This window comes from Dermacentor variabilis, chromosome 9 (genome assembly GCF_050947875.1).
Source record: "Dermacentor variabilis isolate Ectoservices chromosome 9, ASM5094787v1, whole genome shotgun sequence".
Taxonomy (NCBI): domain Eukaryota; kingdom Metazoa; phylum Arthropoda; class Arachnida; order Ixodida; family Ixodidae; genus Dermacentor; species Dermacentor variabilis.
The window spans coordinates 101,174,647-101,195,616 of NC_134576.1; the positions used below are offsets into that span (position 1 = coordinate 101,174,647).

Sequence of the window (20,970 nt, forward strand, 5' to 3'; positions counted from 1 at the left end):
CAAACATAATTCTTAATCACCTGCGGCTCTTCCGAGTCTCTAAGGTGCGTTTCTGTAACCGCATACACCTCTATTTGTTCTCTAACGGTAAAGTTAGAAAAGCGCCGCCTAATCGGTTCCTTACGCTTCGCTGCCAGAGATGTGGGTGCCAACCACCTATATGACAAAACAGTTGTGGTACGTACAAATAAGTGTGAAGTCACTCATAAAATAATCGAAGCTGAATAAATTGATGATTTGGGTAACATATGGGTTAGTAAACCTTGTCTAACTTTGGCAGGCAAAGAATTATGCATTCTTGCGCATGCCGTGGTGGCTTTTCTCTTTGCTGAGTTCTTTTAAATGCTTCGTCAGGGTTTCTTTTTTTTTTCTTTGCATTCTGAGTAGGTTCACATGATATGTAACCTGGTAGGCAGAAGGTTCTTATGTTCGGCTCGGTTGAAGGACATGACATGACAAGAACTTTATTTGAGTCCTGAGGGACTGAGATCATGGAGAGCAAGAACCGAAGGCTCCCGAAGATCAAGTCGGTGGCTCCACCCACGAGGGGACCGGGAGATGAAGTCCTGCCGCAATTTCGTGGGCCCTCTGGACAGCCTGGAGTTGAATGTGGAGATTGCTGCTCTTGAGAGACTCCTGCCATTGATCTTTCGTGATGGTTGGAGAGGCGCTAAGGGCTGGGCACAGCCAGAGCACGTGTTCAAAAGAGCATGAGTCATGACCACATTTGGGGCACGACTGTTAATGGTCAGGATCTATCCTATTAAGAGACCGAGGAGTGGGATACGAATGGTTTGGAAAGTCTGAGTGTGCTAGCCTGAGGATTGTTCAATTTGGGGTGAGGGGGATTATACGTTATTGTTGATAGCAGCGCCTGCGAGTCCTCCATCTGCTCTCTATTGTCCTCGTGTTTTGCTACTCCTAACTTCCCTTCCGTTTGTACAGGATTGCCTATTCTTTGTTTCCCAATATTCTAAACAAAGCGTAAGACTTATTAGAAATTATTTCGTGCACATTTCTATCGAGACAACGTTCGTAGCTTTCCTAAATTTGGTAAGGTTGGTTCGACGGCACAAGACATTTCGGTTTACGTTCTACTTGCAGGGCTGCCCTCAGCCTAAGCCGGGGCACATCAACATGCACGTTCTTAGCCACAGTCACATGGACGTCGGCTGGCTGCAGACGGTGGATGACATATACACTAATGGTAAGCCTGCGCGGAACCATAATATTTCTTTTTACTACCCAGTCTAGAGAAGAAAAATAAATTTCGTAAAAAAATTGTGACCATTTGATTTCGTGTTATTTTATATTATAATTACGCTGTGTTGTTAGATTTATAATAGGAAGCTACAAGAACAACCATTCAGCTTCAGCCTGCCACACTGCCGTAATGTTCTGGCGCATGAAATTTCCTCGGAGTCTAAGAACCCCCCGCAAATACGAACTACTGTTTGACGCTTTGCCTAAATAATGCTGAATAATTACTGGGCGATGCATTTCACATGCACAAGGGTTCAATCGCATCTTGTGCGCGTTTTAATGCTGCCAGAAAGTCAGCGTCTTCTTCGCGAACTGCTAAGTGACTGCGGTGTGCTTGCGAAATACGAACAGCATCCGCAGTTACAACAACTGTATTATATTTCCTGTGTGAATGTGTATATATCTTGTCTTGTATTACCTCTTGGCCTTCAAGCGGCACCAAGCAGGTTTCTTGCCCTGTGTCCCATCACTCGATTTGTTTTGTGTGAGATAAATGTTCACTTTCAACTTCAACTAACAGGTCCAAGCTATATGGTTTATTATATGAGTTATGAGGCATTATGTTGTTTTAACATATTTATTTGACGAAAGCGAGAACGCACTCTTGCACCACACATATTGCTCAGCACTTCATAAAAGAATCAAATTGTCTTCCATATCTGTCATCTTATTTTCCTCTTCCCTGCCGGCCTAAACGCAGGGCTAAGTTTGTACATATCATATTGATGGGTCGCATGTTGATGGTACTATTTGTTTATTCCAGCTCGCGGCACTTGAAACGTGCGTTACGGGTGGTTTCGTCGTATTGGACGACACAGAGACCTAGACCAAACGAGTACTTTTTTTCTTGTTTTCATTCTCGAGTGACAAGTCACTGTTTCAAATAAAAGCTTATCCAACCATCCATCCATCCACCAACCATCTTTCTTTCATTTTTTATACGGTTCCGAATGCATCTGATTGCAAACCTAAAATTAACATTTCTTACCTTCCGAGTTCCGTAGTGTTGTCCAGAGTTTACTTTGACAATATATTGAACAACAGATCCCAGCAGGTTAAAAGAATGCATCTCGTGTCTGTTACAACGGACCGAAGACATTTGCGGAATATGGGCAAATGACCGGCCCTTTGTTGCAGTCGTAAGGAACATCTACAACTCGACGATAAGAGGACTGAACCAGAACTCCCGGAGGCGCTTCGTAGCAGCGGAGAGCGTCTTCTTCTCTCGCTGGTGGCGCGAACAGTCGGACGAAGTCAGAGGAATGGTGCGAGACATGGTTGACTCGGGTAAGTTATTCCCTTTAAAATTCAATAACCAAAGACACTGCCAGCGGGAACTTCTTTTAGCGGCGCTATTCGATGGCTGTCGTGCTAGTTTGACAATATTAGGGTGTTTTGGAATGCGGTTCCGAGTGCCCAAACTCCTCTGTGTGTCTAGTGTGTGGTTTTTTTAATTTAATCGCTTTATTTTAAACGCATGGTAACGTCCCCGCAGAGAAACCCCAGCTTCGGTGCGCTATTTGGCTACCCTAGTTTTGGATACCCTATTTCTAAAACTCCCTGTTATGTCTAACTGCATTGGAACCTGCACCCAATAAACTTCCCACGTTGGCCCATTAGGGAGCCCTAGCGCGTCAGTACGCGCATTACAGTTTAAGAAACAGTGGAACGCTCGAGAGGGACACGTGCGAAGCTCCACTTGTGGGCCATCTTCTGACACCGACGTGAACATTGCCCAATCTTACAAGGAAATGCGCAGAAGTATAATTGCCACGGCCGCGTTTCCATATTTATTGGAAGGTATCGCCAGCAGCCACATGTACGAAGTAATTTTTACTGTTTTATGTTTGCCCTTCTCTGGGAACAATATGACGATATGACGATACACAAAAGCGTTTTAAACGCACGTGGTTGAAGGAAGCGTCAAAAGGTGGCTCTACCAGAGCTGCTGTCGGTGACGTCTCCCCTTTGCGGTATTCTGTAAACTATAGAGCGTTCACTAACAGCCTAAGGCTCTCTCGTGATTGCCCCATGGTCTTTGTGCTTAAGATGCGACGCGAACAGACCTTATAGTTTCCGTGTGTGGCTCGGTTCCCCTTCCTCAAGAGAACGGCCGACAGCCCCAATGCGTAACCCCTCTGATTGCCCACAGACAAGTTATATGCGGTGTGCTCGATAGAGGGAACAATGCACTACTGTAGGAACATAAGTTTTCGGGACCAGTGCTCTCAAAGTAATGCGGTGTAGAGGCCTATATCTGGACTGCTCAAGTTCCCAAGGCCTTCGGGCTTACAAAGCAGACTTTGAGAACACTGCGTCCTACTGTTGGACTTGCTTTTTAGTTCTACCTGAGCTGACAGGTGTAATAATATGGGAATGAGTTTAACTATAAGCATGGAGGCCCATTTCATACTCCATTCCTAGCCTTCAGCTTGCTCCGTCCTTATTACTCACCCTCAAGTACAACCTCACGTACTGTCAAAGTCCAAGGGCACGTCCAAAATATACAGATGACGGGCTGTACCCCGGGCTCTACATCGTTCGGGCACCTCTTTCGTCCTGCCTTTTTCTCTTCCCTCACCCCTGCCTTTCATGCAGGGTATCCAGTCGCTCACCTCCAGTTAACCTCCACGCCAACTTTAGCCATCGTTTCTCCCGCTTCTCAAGTTTAACGGCGCCTAGTACGTTTGCTTCGAAATGTCTCCCCAGGGCGCCTTCAGTTCGTGGGCGGCGGCTGGGTGCAGAACGACGAGGCGGTGCCCCACTACACGACCATCATCGACCAGATGACCCTGGGCCTGCGCTTCCTGAACGACACGTTCGGGCCGCAGTGCGGCGTGCCCAGCGTGGCGTGGCAGGCCGACCCGTTCGGACACTCCGTGTCGCAGGCGTCGCTCTTGGCCAGGGTTGGTGCACACCACTCCACGGGGCTCGCGCACTGCCCAACGATACAGTAGCGAAAACGTTGAAACGGAAGCACGTGATTACGACCAGCGCGTGCAACGAAAGCCCACGAGGAGACGAGTACAGGCGATTACTTATTCCAGCTATAGTCAACCTACCTTAATATTACATATTGTTCACATGTCCGCACTATTATTACTCCTTACTGTCTTATAGAAATAGTCTTTGTAGGCAATCATAGGAGGACCCCCAATAACGTGATTTTCTAAACTGTGAGACTTACCCCTGTGATATAGTTAACCATGTATATAGATAACGCCAGAGATGCAAATTGAGCTGCTGTCGTTGTTCACGTCGTTACAGATGGGCTTCAGCAGCCTCATGATCGGCCGGATAACGTTCGACCTCAAGGACAAGTGGAGCCAGTCTCGCTCCCTGGAGTTCGTCTGGCAGGCGGACCCACCACGACAGGGAAAGTCTACTCGCATTACTCGCACGCGCCATAGCACCTGCTCGCGTCAACCCTGATGCAAACATAGGTGGCGTTCACGTGTATGCGACAGTAGCATGTCGCGTTATTCAGAGAATCACGGTTAATCCCTGCGCGACAATGCTTGCATATGGTGCATTCTCCTTCGTCCCAAAGAAGCTGCAGGCTGCTTCCTTGCAATTTGCATTTCACCCGTCAGGTGGAGGAGAGCTCACGGAGGTAGTCGTCTCTCTCTCCCTCAGTACGACGCGTGAGGGTTTACATACACCACGCGATACGACTGGACATCCGTATCGAATCGCCCTCTCCTGCCGCGTCAATGCGATTTGGTTTCTGCAACGGGATTTGCTCCCCGTTCCCTAAAGGGGGGGGGGGGGAGGCGTACTGAGCAAATGCAGATCATGAAACTGTTTTCACGTTCTACAGGGGAATTACGATTCGTCGCTAATGCAACGCTTTCGACACGGAAGCCCGAATGGAGCGTTAGCGCTGGTGATAATTTACATACTGCCTCAATCTAGTCTGATGGCGGTGAGCGACTATACTCCAAGTCAGCGCCGGTGCGTCCCCCGACAAGCGATACCCGATGACGCATACTTCTTTTTTTTTTGTAGTTTTTATCGTAAAAGCAAACAGCTGTTATGACCTCAACATTGCGCAATCGGTCTTGTCGCTGGTTATCTGCGAGCAATCTGTCGATAATATGGTTTTCAGTGCCATTAAAAATTACATGCTGTTTTCAGTGCTTCTCGCAAACATCGGTTTTCCTGCTCTACTGCAAGGGACTGCACGATAGTCGTCGTAAATGCGTAAGCAGTGAGAACAGTAGTAGCTATATATGGGGTGATCTTATTGTTATGTTCCGCGGAATTTTGAAATATCGCCTGTCGCAAGTTACGTAATTATAGTTCTTGAGCTTGATTATTCAGAGAGGCGCGCATTGCTTGCGCAAAAAATAGAAACACATATTCAACTAGTTAACAAATATTCACTGATGAACTTCCTTATTGATTACTTTACGGCACATCTTGTAATTTAATATTTCTAGCCGGTGAGTTTGCAAGGCGCATGGACTTGGAATGAATTTCCAGAATGACAGCAGTTTGGAGAGATCCGCCATCAAACTCGCCATAAAGAATGTACAGTTGTTCCAGTTCCTTTATTTAACAAAACGCAGTTTTATGCACCTAAGCACAAAAGTAACTGGAACGCCCATGTATTTTGTCGGCCAACTTGGGAAATAACATGTGCAAACTAATGTCATCCTGGAAATTCATTTCAAGTGAATGCCTCTTGCAAACTCACCGTCTACGATTTGTGAATTGCAATATGGGCCGTAAATTAAACTTGTGTTACCTAATTGAATATATCTCGATTTATCGTGCTAGTAATGTCCGCATCTTTGAATAATCTTGCTTAAGGACAAGAATTATCTGCCACAGGCGATTAAAAATGACGGAATAAAACACGGGGTTTTACGTGCCAACACCACCATCTGATTATGAGACATGCCATAGCGGGGGACTCCGGATTAATTTCGACCACCTGGGGTTCTTTAACATGCGCCAAATCCATGGTGCACGGGCGTTCTTGCATTTCGCCCCAATGGAAAACGGCCACAGGGGCCGGGATTTGATCCCACAACCTCATGCTTAGCAGCTCAACGCCAAAGCCACTAAGCAACCATGGCGGGGGCTCTGCCCCATGGGACGTTCGAAAATTCCGTAAGACGTAAATATGGTCACCCTTTTTACACTAAGGTCTGCACAATTAGCTACACTGATTTTATTGCGATAGCAATTATATGGACACTCCAGGCGCATTTCTGCCGTCAGCATCGCCGTCGCCGTGAGGTTTCGTATGAGTGAAAGCGTGTGAGGGGAAGCAGGCGAACGCGGTTCAATCTCGCGTGCGCGAGCCAGGAACGTGACCCGGATGCGTGCCCTCTCGTGTCGCGCGCGAGGCAGTGGGGGGGGGGGGTAGGCGAGGGAGTAGGGGCAATCTACTCCAGCGGCTGCTAGGGTACCGCGATGTCCTCCTCGCCTGCCGCTCCGTACAGAGTGGAGACAACCGCGGCGTCTACTACGGCGTTCGCCACGCGAATTGCGGACGCCGTAGTAGACGCCTTTGGCGGACGCCGTAGGGACGCGATGCCGGTGCTCGTGTGTCTTGAAAGCGACCTGCGACGTGGCTAAAGTGCGCGCCCGCGTACGCCTAATCTTCAAAGCGATCTGCGATGTTTGAAGAGTGCGCGAAGCACCGGTAGCTTCGTATGCGCTGTGCTTTCGACGTTTCGTTCGCGTTGAAGTGAGAGATGCATGAAGGCCGTTTCGCTTGCTGCTGCTGCGATTCCGCACTTCAGAATTTTAACCGCATGCTTCCGCTCATCGAGCGAGATCTGTTCATGTTTACCTGTGCGCGCGTGACATCATGCTGGTTATATTAGTTAAAGCACGCTGGCAGGCTAGTTCGTTTGAATCCATGATAGAATGTGAGCGCGAATGAACAAGGACGTCGAAAGAAGCAGACACACAATGACAGCGCTGTCTCTATGTGTCTGTTTCTTTCTACGTACTTGTTCAGTCCCGCTTACATATTCTGTCATTGTCAATTTAGTCAGTAAGCGAATGCTTAAAAGTTTACATGGCCGACATAACTACTATCCTTACTTCGTGCAGCTATCCAGTAATTTGCTATCGCAATCGTTGCTTCGCCTTTCGGACGGAACTGCGAATTTTTTTTATCAGCTTATCGGCAAGAAAATTAGTCATTCGGATAAAATATTTACGCTCTTAAGAATACTAGTTTGTGCCACGGCTGAGGTCCTTGCCCTTAAAGCGACACTAAAGAGACATGTCAAGCCAAACCACATCAATAGATCGTGTCGAAGTCTATCATTGTTTTCCGTGGCCACTATATCACTTTGTTGCGTAGCATATCCTCGCTGTAGGCCTCGATGCTGCAATTTGAACCGCCTACGCCAAAATGGACGAGATGACGTAATCTCCACGTGATCTCCCTCTACCTCTACCGCGGTTCTCCGTGAATCAGTAAGTGTTGACGTTTCGTGAAAGATGCCACAGTCTAGAGCAGGGGACGCAACTACGATTTTCCGCTTTTCACCATTTTCTCGCTCACAAAAAATCTGTTCTCGCTACGAATTACGAATTCGTTGTAACACAAGCCCAATCTTCTATTCTAGCTCGATTTGTTATTTTCCTTTAGTGTCCCTTTGAGGGGTAAAATTGAATCAATGATGAGGACGAATAACTTTTTTGTTGGCTTAACTTTTACCAACACGAGAACAAACAGTACGAAAACTGCATGAAATAAACTTTCATAGCTATCACTTTCGCACACTCGTGTCGGATATTTCATCGCGCATCAGATGGTAACTAAAACCTCCTTATAACGAAGTTGAATGTTTAGTCAGAATTACTTAGCTGAATTCCTTACTTCGTTATATTCATTATTGCGAGTGTTGCACTAGGAATCTATATGGGGATTCCAAGATAAATTTTACTTACTGCGTTATACCCATCATTTTGTTACAACCCCTTTCGTTATATTGAGGTTTGACTTTGCTGTCAACTACGATTTCTGTCACAGAATCTGTGTACTTTGAGCTCCTTGTCGTGCACATTAAAAAAAAAGCATATGCAAATCCAACACACATCTTGCAATCTACCAGAAGTGAATCTTTCGTGAAGCGGTTAAAGCAATGCTATAAATTTGTCCGTTTCATACCTCCGTCTTCGGCGTGAAGGAAAATGGCGTGCGCGCGTGTCTCCAAACGCGCACTGATTCTACGCAACCTGACGCACGCGACGATTCTCTCAATGCGCTATGCTCCGTTTCGTATATCAGGTGAAACGCTGTAGACGCTATAGAGAGACTTTTAATGCGTCAGCATTCATTGGAGAGTACGCCAGCAAAATGGGTCCGTCACGCGAAAAGTGTAATGCCTTGAATGTGCATAAAAATTCGCAATTTGCGAAGACATTTGAGTGATGTAATGGAGTAAACGTAAATGATTTGTAGCTTTATAAGTGATGAGGAACAATTGAAACCAAAAAAATATATTGATCAGAAAGAATACCCATATGATCAGACTTATGCATACGCATAGGGATACATCGGTCTCCCCTATAATATGCATGGGGAAGCCTCCTCGCGAGCAGTTTTTCCTAGAGAAACGAGATGGCGCTTTCGACGACGTGCCGCACGGCGCCTCAGCGACAGCCCACCATTGAGAAACAATTACCACTTCCTCCTTGCTTCTGTGCGATCAGCTGTCGGAAATGCAAGCGAGATTACGCTAACGCACTCTGCTCCATTCATGCCGCATTGAATTGTGTAGACTGAAGTCGTGTGCAGTAGTTGGCTGCGAAAATTGTGACTGGCATATTGAGAACTGGAATGAATCTGTGTAGCCAAGTTCGCGGACCATTGCTGCAACCGTCCGTGCGTGTCATCCGGCACTGAGAGGTGTACGGCTTTCTTGGAGGAAGCAGATTTCCTCACCCACCGGCCTTGTATCGCTAACCTTCAAAGAAAGTGCAAGGTAAATATAACTGGTAGCGAAGCTTCCATAGAAGCCCATACGTTCAAAACATGGCGGTTCGTCGGTAGTTCATGGGGCTTAGCGCCATCTGTACGAAGAGGCAACACTTACACAAAAACAATGATACGCCATATTCGTTAAAAACAGAAGTGACGTCATCTTGTTCTCAAAGGCGCGAGATTTGTTTTGGTGGTCTGCCCTTAGAGTTGTACATTTAAATGCCCCGCCATTCATTGAGTAATAGGGTATGTCAGTTGCCCGTTTTTAAGACTATAGACGTTTGTATGCCAGCGCCGGAGAAAACTTTCTTCGATGGTTGCTTCAAGTTCTTCTGGTAGGTAGTTCCACAGGAGCAGTCGTATCTTCTGTAAGGTTGGGCAAGCTAGCCTGACAGGCTTCCTTCTTGCCTCTGCGAGGCATCTTCTCTTCCATATTATGTACATAGTGCATACCAAGACTAGGTTGGCGCAAACACGTTTATTTTTCTTCTGTTTCGATTGGCCCTCTATTCCGAAAGTCCTCGAAGCAAGACGCCAAACAATTTTGGATGGCGTCACACTCGAATAAAGCGTGTGTGGCAGACTATTTTATGACAAATTGGGCATCGGTCCCTCGGCACTATGCCCAGTCTATGCAAACGCTGCCTCGTAGGAAGCACTTTGCCATTACCTCTTAAAATCAATAATGTGCACCTCCCTCGGGAGCTTCGGACTCTTATAATTCATTCTTCTTTATTGCATGAATCTTCCCATTTTCTTCGAGCTTTAATTTATGTTCCAACACGGTCTCGGTGATCCGGGCCGATGAGTCTGTGCTGTTGGAGTTGGAGGACGATCCCATCGCTAGCATCCAGTTGTAGGATGTTGTCGGACGACCTCACCGCTGCCACCAGTTGAAGTGGTTGTAGGTCGTAGAGAGGAACTTGGGAGGAACCAGGCGTACAAGGTTTATTTACAGTATTTACATTTTAAACAAGAGATACATTCGACAGTCGAGCGGGACTCCTAAATGGAGCCCGCAAGACGAAGCATACAGCAAACGAGCACACAGCTCCAAACGCTCAGCACGAGCACACCTTAGCAGCCGACAACAGCCGCTTATAAACACTCCTTTGGTCCCTAGTTCCCTAGGTGAAAGAACCGTTCGACCATTCATCCAAGTTGACCCACCGGTTGTCCATTATCTTGAGTCTTGAAAGGCGCGTCGGTTCCCCGAGCTGATCCGGCAGCGCGGCTGCCGGTTGCCCATTGTCTTGCGCCTCTAAATTCCATAGCTGCCTTTCTCCTGTAGTCGCCACGAGTGTCAGCAGACCGTGACGAATCCCGGGGCCCACGCACCGCAAAGCACCCCCTTGCCAGGGAAGCCCCCCCTTGCCGCCGAGAGTGACCATGAAGACCTGGCAAATCAACCAACAATACGTTGTGCGCCAAACGTTGCCCGCCCTGCTGTCGTCACCGATTCTCCGAACGAGGCGCATGGTGAATTAGCGCTGTCGTCCTCGCTGGTTCTCCGAAGGGCGCCAGCACCGCGGGTGGATCGAAGCACGCGCAGTGGGCTGAAATAGCTTTGCAGAGCAGTACCCTGCAGACCGATCCTAACAGATCCTCCATGTTCCGGAAAATCTCGCCTGGCCAGTGCTGACAACCGCTGGGCAGGAAGAGAATCGCTGGCGAGCAAGAAGATGGCTTTGCTCTCTGCAACCCATGCGCACTTGGAATGCCTTCAACCATCTCACAACAACCGGCACAGAAGAGTCGATCCCGGAAACACAATACCACTCAGCGTGCAAACACCCGGAATGAGCTGTTAACCCACCAGGCTTCCTATCAAAATTTCCATGCAAGACACTCAACTGGGAACCCCAACTTTTGCCCCAAAATTTCGTGCCGCCAAAGCGAGCGTTGACGTTCCCCCTGAGTTCGACCAAACCTGACCGTCGCGTTGCACAAGAGGAAAGGTTTACGCAGAACTAAACCGAAGGCTCGCTACCACCAATACCCGAACATAAGCAGCCTAAGTTCACGAACAGCTTGTTCTTATCCTATTGCAGTGGCGTACTCATCGCACGTACTGGTGCCACTGAACAGTCTAGTCAACTCCACAGGTACGTTTTGGGTAAAACTAAATTATTTTGACGTAATAGTTCTGCGGAAAGCCGGAAGGTGGAGAGAATTGATAAAAGGAAAATCAGAGATCCACCAGTTCGTAGCAATTTTTCCCTTGTAATGTCTGATATTTCCTTTATTAGAACTCAATGATTTTCAATTTTTTGCACTTCGAACAAAATTTATGAGTCGGGTTAAACCCCCTAGGTTTCTCCCTTCGCAAAGAAAAATAATAGATTCAGTTGTTACGCAACTAATGAACGCTCTCCATTTTTTGTGAACAAGTGGTTAAGATAATCATATTAAAATTGAAAGCACATACATGTGAATACATTAATATGTCTCGTTTCCTCTTAACACCCAGCAAGAACCAGCTGTTGTAAAGATATAATATATTCAACGCCTCTCGGTGTTGAATGAACGAAAGATTGTTGCATTTTACAACGAAGCTTTTTGTGGCTAGGACGCAAAAGAAAAGATGTGTCCGAGATGTTGATAAAAAAAAAATCATCATGTGCACCGATCCCGGTGATACATTAGAAAGGGTCAAGCTACATATGGCACATGCCCCTGTGGGCTCGGGGACCTGCAACGCGCCCTTGAACTACTCTTGTCACAAGTGGGACCTAAGGAAGTCCCAGGCACAAGGGTAAGAACAATTGTTTTTGAGAAAAAAAAATGTTTTGTACAGCTTTTTCAAAAAGGACCTTAAAAATCCTTGCCAACAACCAACAAGCGATGGCTCAAGCTTCGTCGTCACCTTTTTAAATGCGCACGCATCTTTATGCCTACCCAACGAGGAAACCCATCCGTCCGTCTCTCCGTCACCTGAGCCAATCGCTTTCAAGAAAGAGCCGACAGCGGCGAGCGAATCGACCTTCATGCTGCCTTCAATGCGAACTAAGCGGCGAAAACAAAGCGCACACGGAGCTATCAGAATTCGGCGCAGCCCGTACCCATCGCAGATCGCTTTCAAGATCGGTCCAGCACCATCGCGCCATACGTAGCCGCTCCCGGAGTACAGTTGATCACGGTTCATAACGGTTCGACGCGGACGGATAAGGCGCTAAAGAGCGATGATGGTTTATAATGATCGGAGCGTCATCAGCGCACCTGGCGCCGCCACTCTCTGTAGTTTGCTTGCGACATCAATTCACCTTGCACTGCGATCATCAGCAGGTCGTGTCACCGCAGTGCTGTCGTTTTAACTGGTCCGGATCAAGTATCATAACATTTATAATGTGACCGGTCTGCGTGGAGATGAGCAAGTGGGACAATGCTCACGCATACTTAGAAAACTCGGAGGAGCTTTGTGTGAATATTTTGCAATGACGGCATTCGCGCAGAAACAGTTTGGTGTTTACTGACCAATTTCTGTGAAAACATTTTTTATACATGCTCAATTCCGAATGAAAAAAAATGATTTCATATTTGGAAACAAACAAACCGTGTCAACTATACGGCTGCATGCTAAGACGTTTGAGATTAGCTTGCTTTTTGTTGTTTTTCTTTTCGCGTTTTATTTTATTATTATTTGCAGCCCGTCGCTGCAGCCTCACGCCCAAGTTCTCGCTAGCAAACGCCATTGCAGCGAACCATTGACGGAACGCGCGGAGTTGTGCCAGTTTTTGCGACTAAAGACCTATTGCATCCGCATTGTGGCAGCAGTGCGTTCATGAGCCCAAGGAGCTTCCGGTCAGCCATTTTCGACAGTCCAGTTAGCGAAGAAAAAAGAAGTATTTTGTCGCATAGCATACTCTAGCCACATATTCTTGATATTTTCAGATATAAGGAACCTGCGCCGTACGTCGAGCTCATGTAAGGGCTTTTCTTGTTGCACTTAACTACAATTCACCTGTTAAATATTCTAATTCTGCAGCAAAACTGGTGCCAGCTGGAGGGTCCTATTAATTTATAGGTTATTGTAACATGCGCTGCTACTGAGGCCTTAACCGGAAGTCTTCTGGGAACCCTGTTTGTAAGCATGACAAAGCTTCCACAGCGTTGCATCTGACGTATGAAACTGTGCGTAGGTGGCGTTCGCACGAAAGTATGCATGGGATTGTGGCCTGACATGCAATAAAACAAAAAAAATAGATCTCGCCTAATTGCTAGAACATAGGGCTGTTGGGCTGGAAAACCAAGGTTCTATCCCACCATCGGGCACGTAACTTATTTTTTTTAAATTGTGAGCTATTCGTTAAGACAGCAGTGGCACCCAGTACCTACGATCAGGAAATTCCGGGACGGTTCGCAAAGAAGGCTTCGCTTTAAAAATTTGTTTACAGCCAGAAAGGTAAGAAGTGTGATGTATCCATTTGACAAACCAACACCCGGAAGGCTGCAAAACTTTCCGTTACTGCGCCTTATCCTTGGTCCTTCCGGAAAGCCTAACTGCTCTACAGCAATAGAGCGGGTGCCTCTGTGAATAGAGAGAGAGAAAACATTTATTTGGACCGTCCAGGTTGTTGCTCTTGAGGTCGAGTGGGTGGTGTCCTCATTCCAGGACTTCACTGGCCATGGCTCCTCGACGCACCTGCTGGACGAGAGCCTTTGTGAAATGAGTAACAGGAGGGACGTCCGAAATTGTGCAGGTGGAGATGGCGGCCACATCTTCGCGTGGGTGCCGGAGAACACGTACGTTAATCCGAACCAGATCTCCTTTGGTCCGGAATACTGCAGCTATGGAGAAGTAAGTGTTCCACGTATCTGCACGATTTAATTGCATGCCATGACGAATTTAGCGCGCACTCGCGAATGGTATTGAACGCACATCGCTGACGCATACAGCGCACGGAGTGTATAGTAGTGTAGCCCTTGTAAGAAGGACAAGAAGGAACTCTTCACCAGTAATATGAACAATAAAATTCTCTCTGAAAACTCTATTTTCAACTGGGTGGCAATAACTCTATTATTTAAACGGTGAGAACGAGGGAAGCCAAAGGTGTAAGATATAGTTAATAGAGAATGTACATGAAGAAGTTGCTGTTTGGAAACTATGGGCGCTATAACGTAAAGCTATTCCCAGCTTTTCTACTCCAATTCTACAATCAGCCATCCACGATCGGTGAAAAATTTTTTCACGCCAACCCCGCTTCGCCTGTCTGTCACACGACGTCACGAAAACAGCGAGGATGCCCCATCTGATATGATATATGCACACTGATTTTGCACAATTAGGCCATACGAACGAACAATAATTCTTTCTGATTCGACGCCTTTTTCCCCATTAGCCCTCTGCTATTGGTCATATGTTTCCTGGCTGCGTACACTTCGCCTGTCTGTCATGCGACGTCACCAAACCCCAAAAACTCACCGCATCAAAGTGACATGTGCGCGTTATATCGTAGAAATCCAACAAACTGAGACACCAAGGACAACATAGGGGAAATTACTTGTACTTACTAATTGAATTAAAGGAATGATAGATTAATGGCAATGAAAGAGGATGAAAAAAACAACTTGCCGAGGTGGGGAACGATCCCACGTCTTCGCATTCCGCGTGCGATGCTCTGACCAATTGAGCTACCGCGGTGAAGTTTGGGTATTTATGTTTTTACTACAAGAAATAACCTTGGTAGTCTTAGCCAGCGCCACCACTCAAGGACCTTGGCGGCGGATGTGGCAGCTATGTAAATGATTGCTAACACGCTTCAGAGGTATACCAGGAGTCTATTTGCCTGCTCCTCTTAGTGATCAATCATTCCCAACGACCTTTTCACTTCAGTGCTCCAACGCAAGCTGCGTTCTTCGTCTCCGCCATCTTATTTTACGGCTGCAGCTGTACAAGACTCCTAGATGACTTCCAACGTGGAGCTCCTAAAAAGAGGCGTGAGAAACAAAGTTATCGATTACTGGCTAAAGAAGCCGCGCAAGAAAGTTGTCTACCTTATTTAGGTATGGACAAAATTTGCACTGCCGTTAGGGGGAGCAGCCATCTTTTTTTTTTTTTTCGCGGACAGCGGCTACGGGCAAAACGGAACGAAAGAACCGCAAAAACTCTCAGCCTGTTATTATGACATGCTTGCCGCTAATGATCGTTCACCGTGGCTTTACCGCCACCGACACCCTTCACGAAGTTGGCAGCCCAACGTTGGCGTCGCTGACATGACAGCTGGCGACTGGCGTCGATATTAAGCGCGCAGGCTCTAAACGCAGGTCGGCGAGAGCGACAAATTCTGGTCTATACTCAAGGCAACGTTTACCGTTTTAATTACCGGTAATTACGCGGAGTATAACCAACCTCTCTATATCGCTTCCATTTATTAGGAAAAGGCGTTTGATTCAGTAGAGACACCAGAACTCACAGAGACATCGCGTAATCAAGGAGTACAGGAGGCATAAGTGAATATATTCGGAAATATGTGCCAAGATTCAACAGCTACCTTGGTGCTCCACAAGAAAAGTAGAAAGTTACATATTGGTTACGCGCGAAGGAGACCGTTCATCACCCTTACGGATGAAAGGGACCGTTTACTTTAGGTCGCGAAGGTGAGCACAAGAGTGGCCAGCTGGTTGATCAACTGAGCGTCGTCCTCTTGCTTTTTTACCGCTCGGGACCGCAAGCACGTTCACCGGTCTTCGTTTTCCTCACGCGTGACAATATCAAAAAGGGGTCAGACAAGGAGACGCAATCTATCCAACGTTAGTCACTGCACGCTTAGAAGTATTGAAGCTATTAGACTGGGAAACATTGGGAGTGAGGATCAACGACGAATATCTCAACGACCATCAGTTTGCAGGTGATGTTGTCCTTTTCTGTAACGCTGGGTACGAATTACAACAAATTATTGAGGACTTTAACCGAGAAGGCGCAAGACTAAGGTTGAAGATTAATATGCAGAAGAGAAAGGTAATGTTGAATAGCCTAGCAAAGAAGCAAGAGTTCATGACTGGCAGTCAGTTTCTATAATCTGCGCAGGAGTGATAACGATTTGAATGAACGATAACAATAATGATAACCGATAACAAGATTCGTCGACAACAGAACCATCGATAACGTTCGAGAAACTTCCGATACATGCGGGAGCGTACCGCGCTGAGCGATAACATTTGTTAAGCGGCGAAAAGGGCTCGCCCGTAAACGATAAACGAGTCCACGCGTCAATGTTTCTCTATCGTGATCATCGGTAAGTTTTTAGTAGCATCTTCGAGTAAATTTCGTGAGGCTGATTTTGGGATAACGTTTCCTTCCCCCTTTCCCACTGCAGGAAACCGACGAGCTCCCGGACTCGAAAACGCCGGGCCTCCTCATTATGTACGCGAAGAGGCAGGTGCGCAAACACGCCACAACCATCAGCGTGCAAACACATCATTGCGAAGCTGTGCAAGACTTGCCCGATTTTGACGTTTAAGGTTCCGTGACACGTATTGAGCGTATCGAACCTGAGAGGAAGAGAGAGGGGGGGGATAGGAACTTCAATGAGCGAAAGAGGGAGAGAACGTTAAGTTGGACGAGTTGGTATGGATTAATTTTGTCGTAGAATTCATCGCGCACAACGCGCTCAATTCTGCGCTGATTGCGCTGATTCTTATTATTCTTTTTTTTTAGATCCTTTCGCTTGTGCGCGCTGAGTTCTACAAAGGAAGACGCAACCTTAAGCGTCGTGACGTTACCCTGCTACTCCACGGTGGGGAAAGTGGTTTGGGGGTGGGGGAGGGAGAGACGACAGAATAGAAAAAAAAAACGAAGGTGGTACGTCGAAAACGATGATGATAGCTGCTGCGTAGTCAACTACCGTTTCTGTGCAACGAGCACGTGCCTGCTTCACGGCGCGTGCCACTTCGCGGACAGGCGACGAGACTCAGCGAGGCTTAAAAACCTCCTTGTCGAGGCTACAGTAGCGCAGCCAGGAGAATATCTCACGAAGCTTCGAGGGAAAGAAACACATGTACCGAGACATGTTCATGTTTTTGGGTCACCTGTCTCTGGCTTCAACTGCACAGTGTCACGCGCACGGCAGGTCTTTTTTTTCTCTCTCTCCTCCATGCTTGCAAGCGACCACGTTCGTATCGCACGTCCTGTTTCAATAATTTGTGAAGCTCACTTTTCTTTTTTTTTACGTCTGGCTTCGATGCGCACACGCAGGCGGAAATGTACACGAACGACACAGTCGCCATGATGTCCGGCGGGGACCTGGCCTTCAGCCGCGGTGACTGCCGATTCCAAAGGCAGGACGCGCTCATCGCCGCGGCTAACGAGATGGCGCAGGCGACGGGACACCGAGAACCCGTCCACGTGGTCCACTCGACGCCCGCCTGTTACATCGAGGTTGGCCCGGTCCCCTTAATTTCGCGTCTGTAAGAACGACGCGACGTAGCACGGTGGCCCGCGCGCGCCGTCGTCCTCGCATTTATTCGGCGCGATCGAAGCGATCAGCACACCGGTGGCTGTGGCGTCCGGCCTGGTCCAGCCCGGCCAAGGGTGCGAGCACGTTCTGCAAGCTCGTGGCTCGTGAACCGCGTGACCGAGATGCGCGTCGGGGATTGTGACGCATGATGATGATGGATGGCGACGATGATGACACTGTGCTTTTACTTGTTAACGGTGCCGTCGCTCGGCAGTGGGTAATTAGTCCATTTAGGTAGGGTTGTCGGGCTTATAGGTACTTATTGACAGTTTTAGCTGCCTACGTGGGGCTGCAGACACGTCAAGCCGCCTACTGGCACCTTCTTTTTTCCGTTCTCCTCCGTGTGTAATTTACATGGTAGAAATAAAGATTTGATTTGACTTCAATCAAAGCATATCAAAAAATAAATTTCGGCTTAGTTTCAAACCGACAAGAGAGTTCTCTTTCTAGAAAAACATTCATCTGGTTTAGTGGCACATGATGCTATAGGGGCCTAGTCGGGCTACCCGAGCTGTCACCGTTCTCGCCGGCACCATCCCATTCACGTATACTTCATCATCATCATCATCATCATCATCATCATCATCATCATCATCATCATCATCATCATCATCATCATCATCATCATCAGCCTAGTTACGCCCACTGCAGGGCAAAGGCCTCTCCCATACTTCTCCAACTACCCCGGTCATGTACTAATTGTGGCCATGTTGTCCCTGCAAACGTCTTAATGTCATCCGCCCACCTAACTTTCTGCCGCCCCCTGCTACGCATCCCTTCCATTGGAATCCAGTCCGTAACCCTTAGTGACCATCGGTTATCTTCCCTCGTCATTACATGTCCTCCTCATTACATTACACGTATACTTATGCATTGCCAAACTGGTAAAATAATATTACGTACGAAGGAGAAAAACGATGAGGTGACATAGGAATCCTGACTTTTCGGTTACGTTTATTTTAGCGGGCGCGCAATATTGTCACATTTACAGCTGGAACAGGCGGGGCAAACTTACGCGATGTTCAGACCTTGATTCATCTTTAACTGCGTGTCATTAAATTGAGCAGAGCAGACGCTGTAAAAATCGATGATGTCACGGCAAGTCTGTGCGGAAATTCAGGGCGTCGTCGCCATCCACGCTTCATCATTCTTTTTGAGCGTCTTTCCCTATTTATCAAGCGGTTTCTCGCTCTAAGAGTGGACGCTTTGCTATTGGAGAAACGTAATTTATAAAAAGCAGCCTGACCTCGTAACGCCCAAACATAGTTCCACATCAAGAGCAATTAGAACTTCACCTTTATTTCTCTTTTTGCCGCGGAGAGTGCATGTTTACAAAAAAAAGAAGTTGTCAAATGGTATTTTCAGCTATTACCTAATTAGCCCAGTATTTCATAAATGTTAACTGGTCCGCTAAACTCTCCACAAATGAAAACTTGCTCCGGCCATATCAAAAACACTTAAGTTGTGCGTAACGTTTTCCTTGCCTAAATCAGAATATCGAGGTATCAAAATCGCCTAGCATACGTATAGGGAAAACACGGGGAAGGTGGGAGATGGAAATTCAAGACGATGAGCAAAACGTGAATAAGGTGAAAGTGGAAGCCAATGTTTCGACATGTGGACTTGTCTTTTTCAAGGCAAGTGGTCTTGAAAAAGACAAGTGCCCATGTCGAAACCGCTCCGTTTTTACCTTGTTCTCGTTTTGCTCATAGCATGCATATAGTACGCTACGCTGCGAATTACAGGGCTAACATGGGATTGATTGATTGATTGATTGATTGCTTGATTGATTGATTGATTTTTTTGCAAGAAAATTCACCTTAGTGTCCGTATATATGTTTAATGTCCCTTTAACATGCGAGCCAGAATTCATCACATCTTGTGCCGATACATGGGTCTCTGTGCGAAGGCGCTGAGCACCAAGTCTAGGACATGGCCTCGCTACTCGGGAGACCTTCTACCATACAGTGACCGGACGGGCCGCACCTGGACGGGATTCTACACCACGAGGCCGAACCAGAAGATGTTGGTGCGATACGCGAACGGGTTCCTCCAGGCAAGTATGCAATTAGCCGGGAGATAACAGTCAAAAGCTTTTTTTTTTTGACAAATGGGTTGCCCGGAAATCTGCAGAGTGTCAGAGCATCTCATCTAGGTGACATTAGCACTTAGCTCTAATAGGGCACTGCAATGGTAGCCATTTCGGTCTCTTCGAGAAGCAAGCTTTGCGTTTGGCCAATATTCGTCCGACAGTGCCGATTCAACTCAAGGCAGTTGCTATACATAGCTTGCACTCACGTCACTCCTACCACCCTGTTGGAGGAGCAGCGATGTCAGAAGCTACGTGTTTTGACGTCGCACAGCATTTCTGCCAATTTCTGCCTTGGTTCTGGCACAGACGCCAGTAGCGTTTCGACGGCGTCTCAATGGCATTGAGGCAGGTTACTTTCATGCCTTTGCGTCCCGAAACAAGACCACGTTGACTGAACAGTAGTGAAGTTGAACTTATTCCTGGTATACTTGGCGAGCCAGCGTGCATAAGTTACATAACTCAGCACGGTGTGCCCGTCAAAGTGGCCTTAAAACCGGCAGGGGCCATCAGCCAGACGATAATGCGCCTATGTGGCGCGGTAAAGGCGCGCGTGCACAAGGTTACCGCGCGTACAACAATTAATTGCTCGCAATTCTGAGTACGATAAACTGACGCCATCCTAACCGTCATGTTGGAGACCCAGCACCACGAGAAGCTGCGTCCGTGATGCTACGTGCAAGCTATTAGTTGACTGATTGACTTGCTCGTTGATCCTGCGATTGCCCAAACACTAGTCCTGCTCGGCGGATCCTACTCGGCACCACCCCCTGACCGTAGCATTCACTTCGATGAGCAACACCTTGGCCGCGAAAGATACCCCAGTGGCAGGCTCAGGCTTAATTTCTAACCATCTGGAGTTCGATAAACGTGCTCTTACATTACAACAAAAACTAGGTATTGTTAGAACACAAGCCTGCGTCCGTTTTTCTGCGATTCGTCACAATCAGATTGTGGCCTCAGCTGCTGAAAGGCGAACGTTACATCGTTGTGCTCAGCAGCACACCTTCGTAGCCACAGATCCAACTCGGCGGAAGAAGCAGTCGCTGCACCACTGCTTCTATTAAATTGCTTTTGTTGCTTGGTGCATGCCGTTTGCAATTTGAAATAATGCGAGCATGGGCATGTTGGTATGCCATTTAGCCTCTTTGCGCCCGAAAATACAACGGGACACTGCGAGAGACGTAGACAAAGAGACATTGTAT

General features: G+C 47.3%; 1 protein-coding gene across 1 annotated transcript in view; it reads left to right on the top strand.

Moving 5' to 3' along the window:
• Nucleotides 1-491: 491 nt before the first annotated feature.
• Nucleotides 492-20,970, top strand: part of LOC142558474 (lysosomal alpha-mannosidase-like) — a 64,013-nt gene continuing 43,534 nt past the window's right edge. The window contains exons 1-11 of the mRNA XM_075670606.1: nucleotides 492-563; nucleotides 1,105-1,207; nucleotides 2,401-2,550; nucleotides 3,973-4,169; nucleotides 4,531-4,616; nucleotides 11,272-11,325; nucleotides 12,992-13,043; nucleotides 13,833-14,018; nucleotides 16,537-16,599; nucleotides 17,415-17,597; nucleotides 19,586-19,732. Coding sequence (XP_075526721.1) covers nucleotides 492-563; nucleotides 1,105-1,207; nucleotides 2,401-2,550; nucleotides 3,973-4,169; nucleotides 4,531-4,616; nucleotides 11,272-11,325; nucleotides 12,992-13,043; nucleotides 13,833-14,018; nucleotides 16,537-16,599; nucleotides 17,415-17,597; nucleotides 19,586-19,732 — 1,293 coding nt within the window. The remainder of the gene's footprint in view (nucleotides 564-1,104; nucleotides 1,208-2,400; nucleotides 2,551-3,972; nucleotides 4,170-4,530; nucleotides 4,617-11,271; nucleotides 11,326-12,991; nucleotides 13,044-13,832; nucleotides 14,019-16,536; nucleotides 16,600-17,414; nucleotides 17,598-19,585; nucleotides 19,733-20,970) is intronic.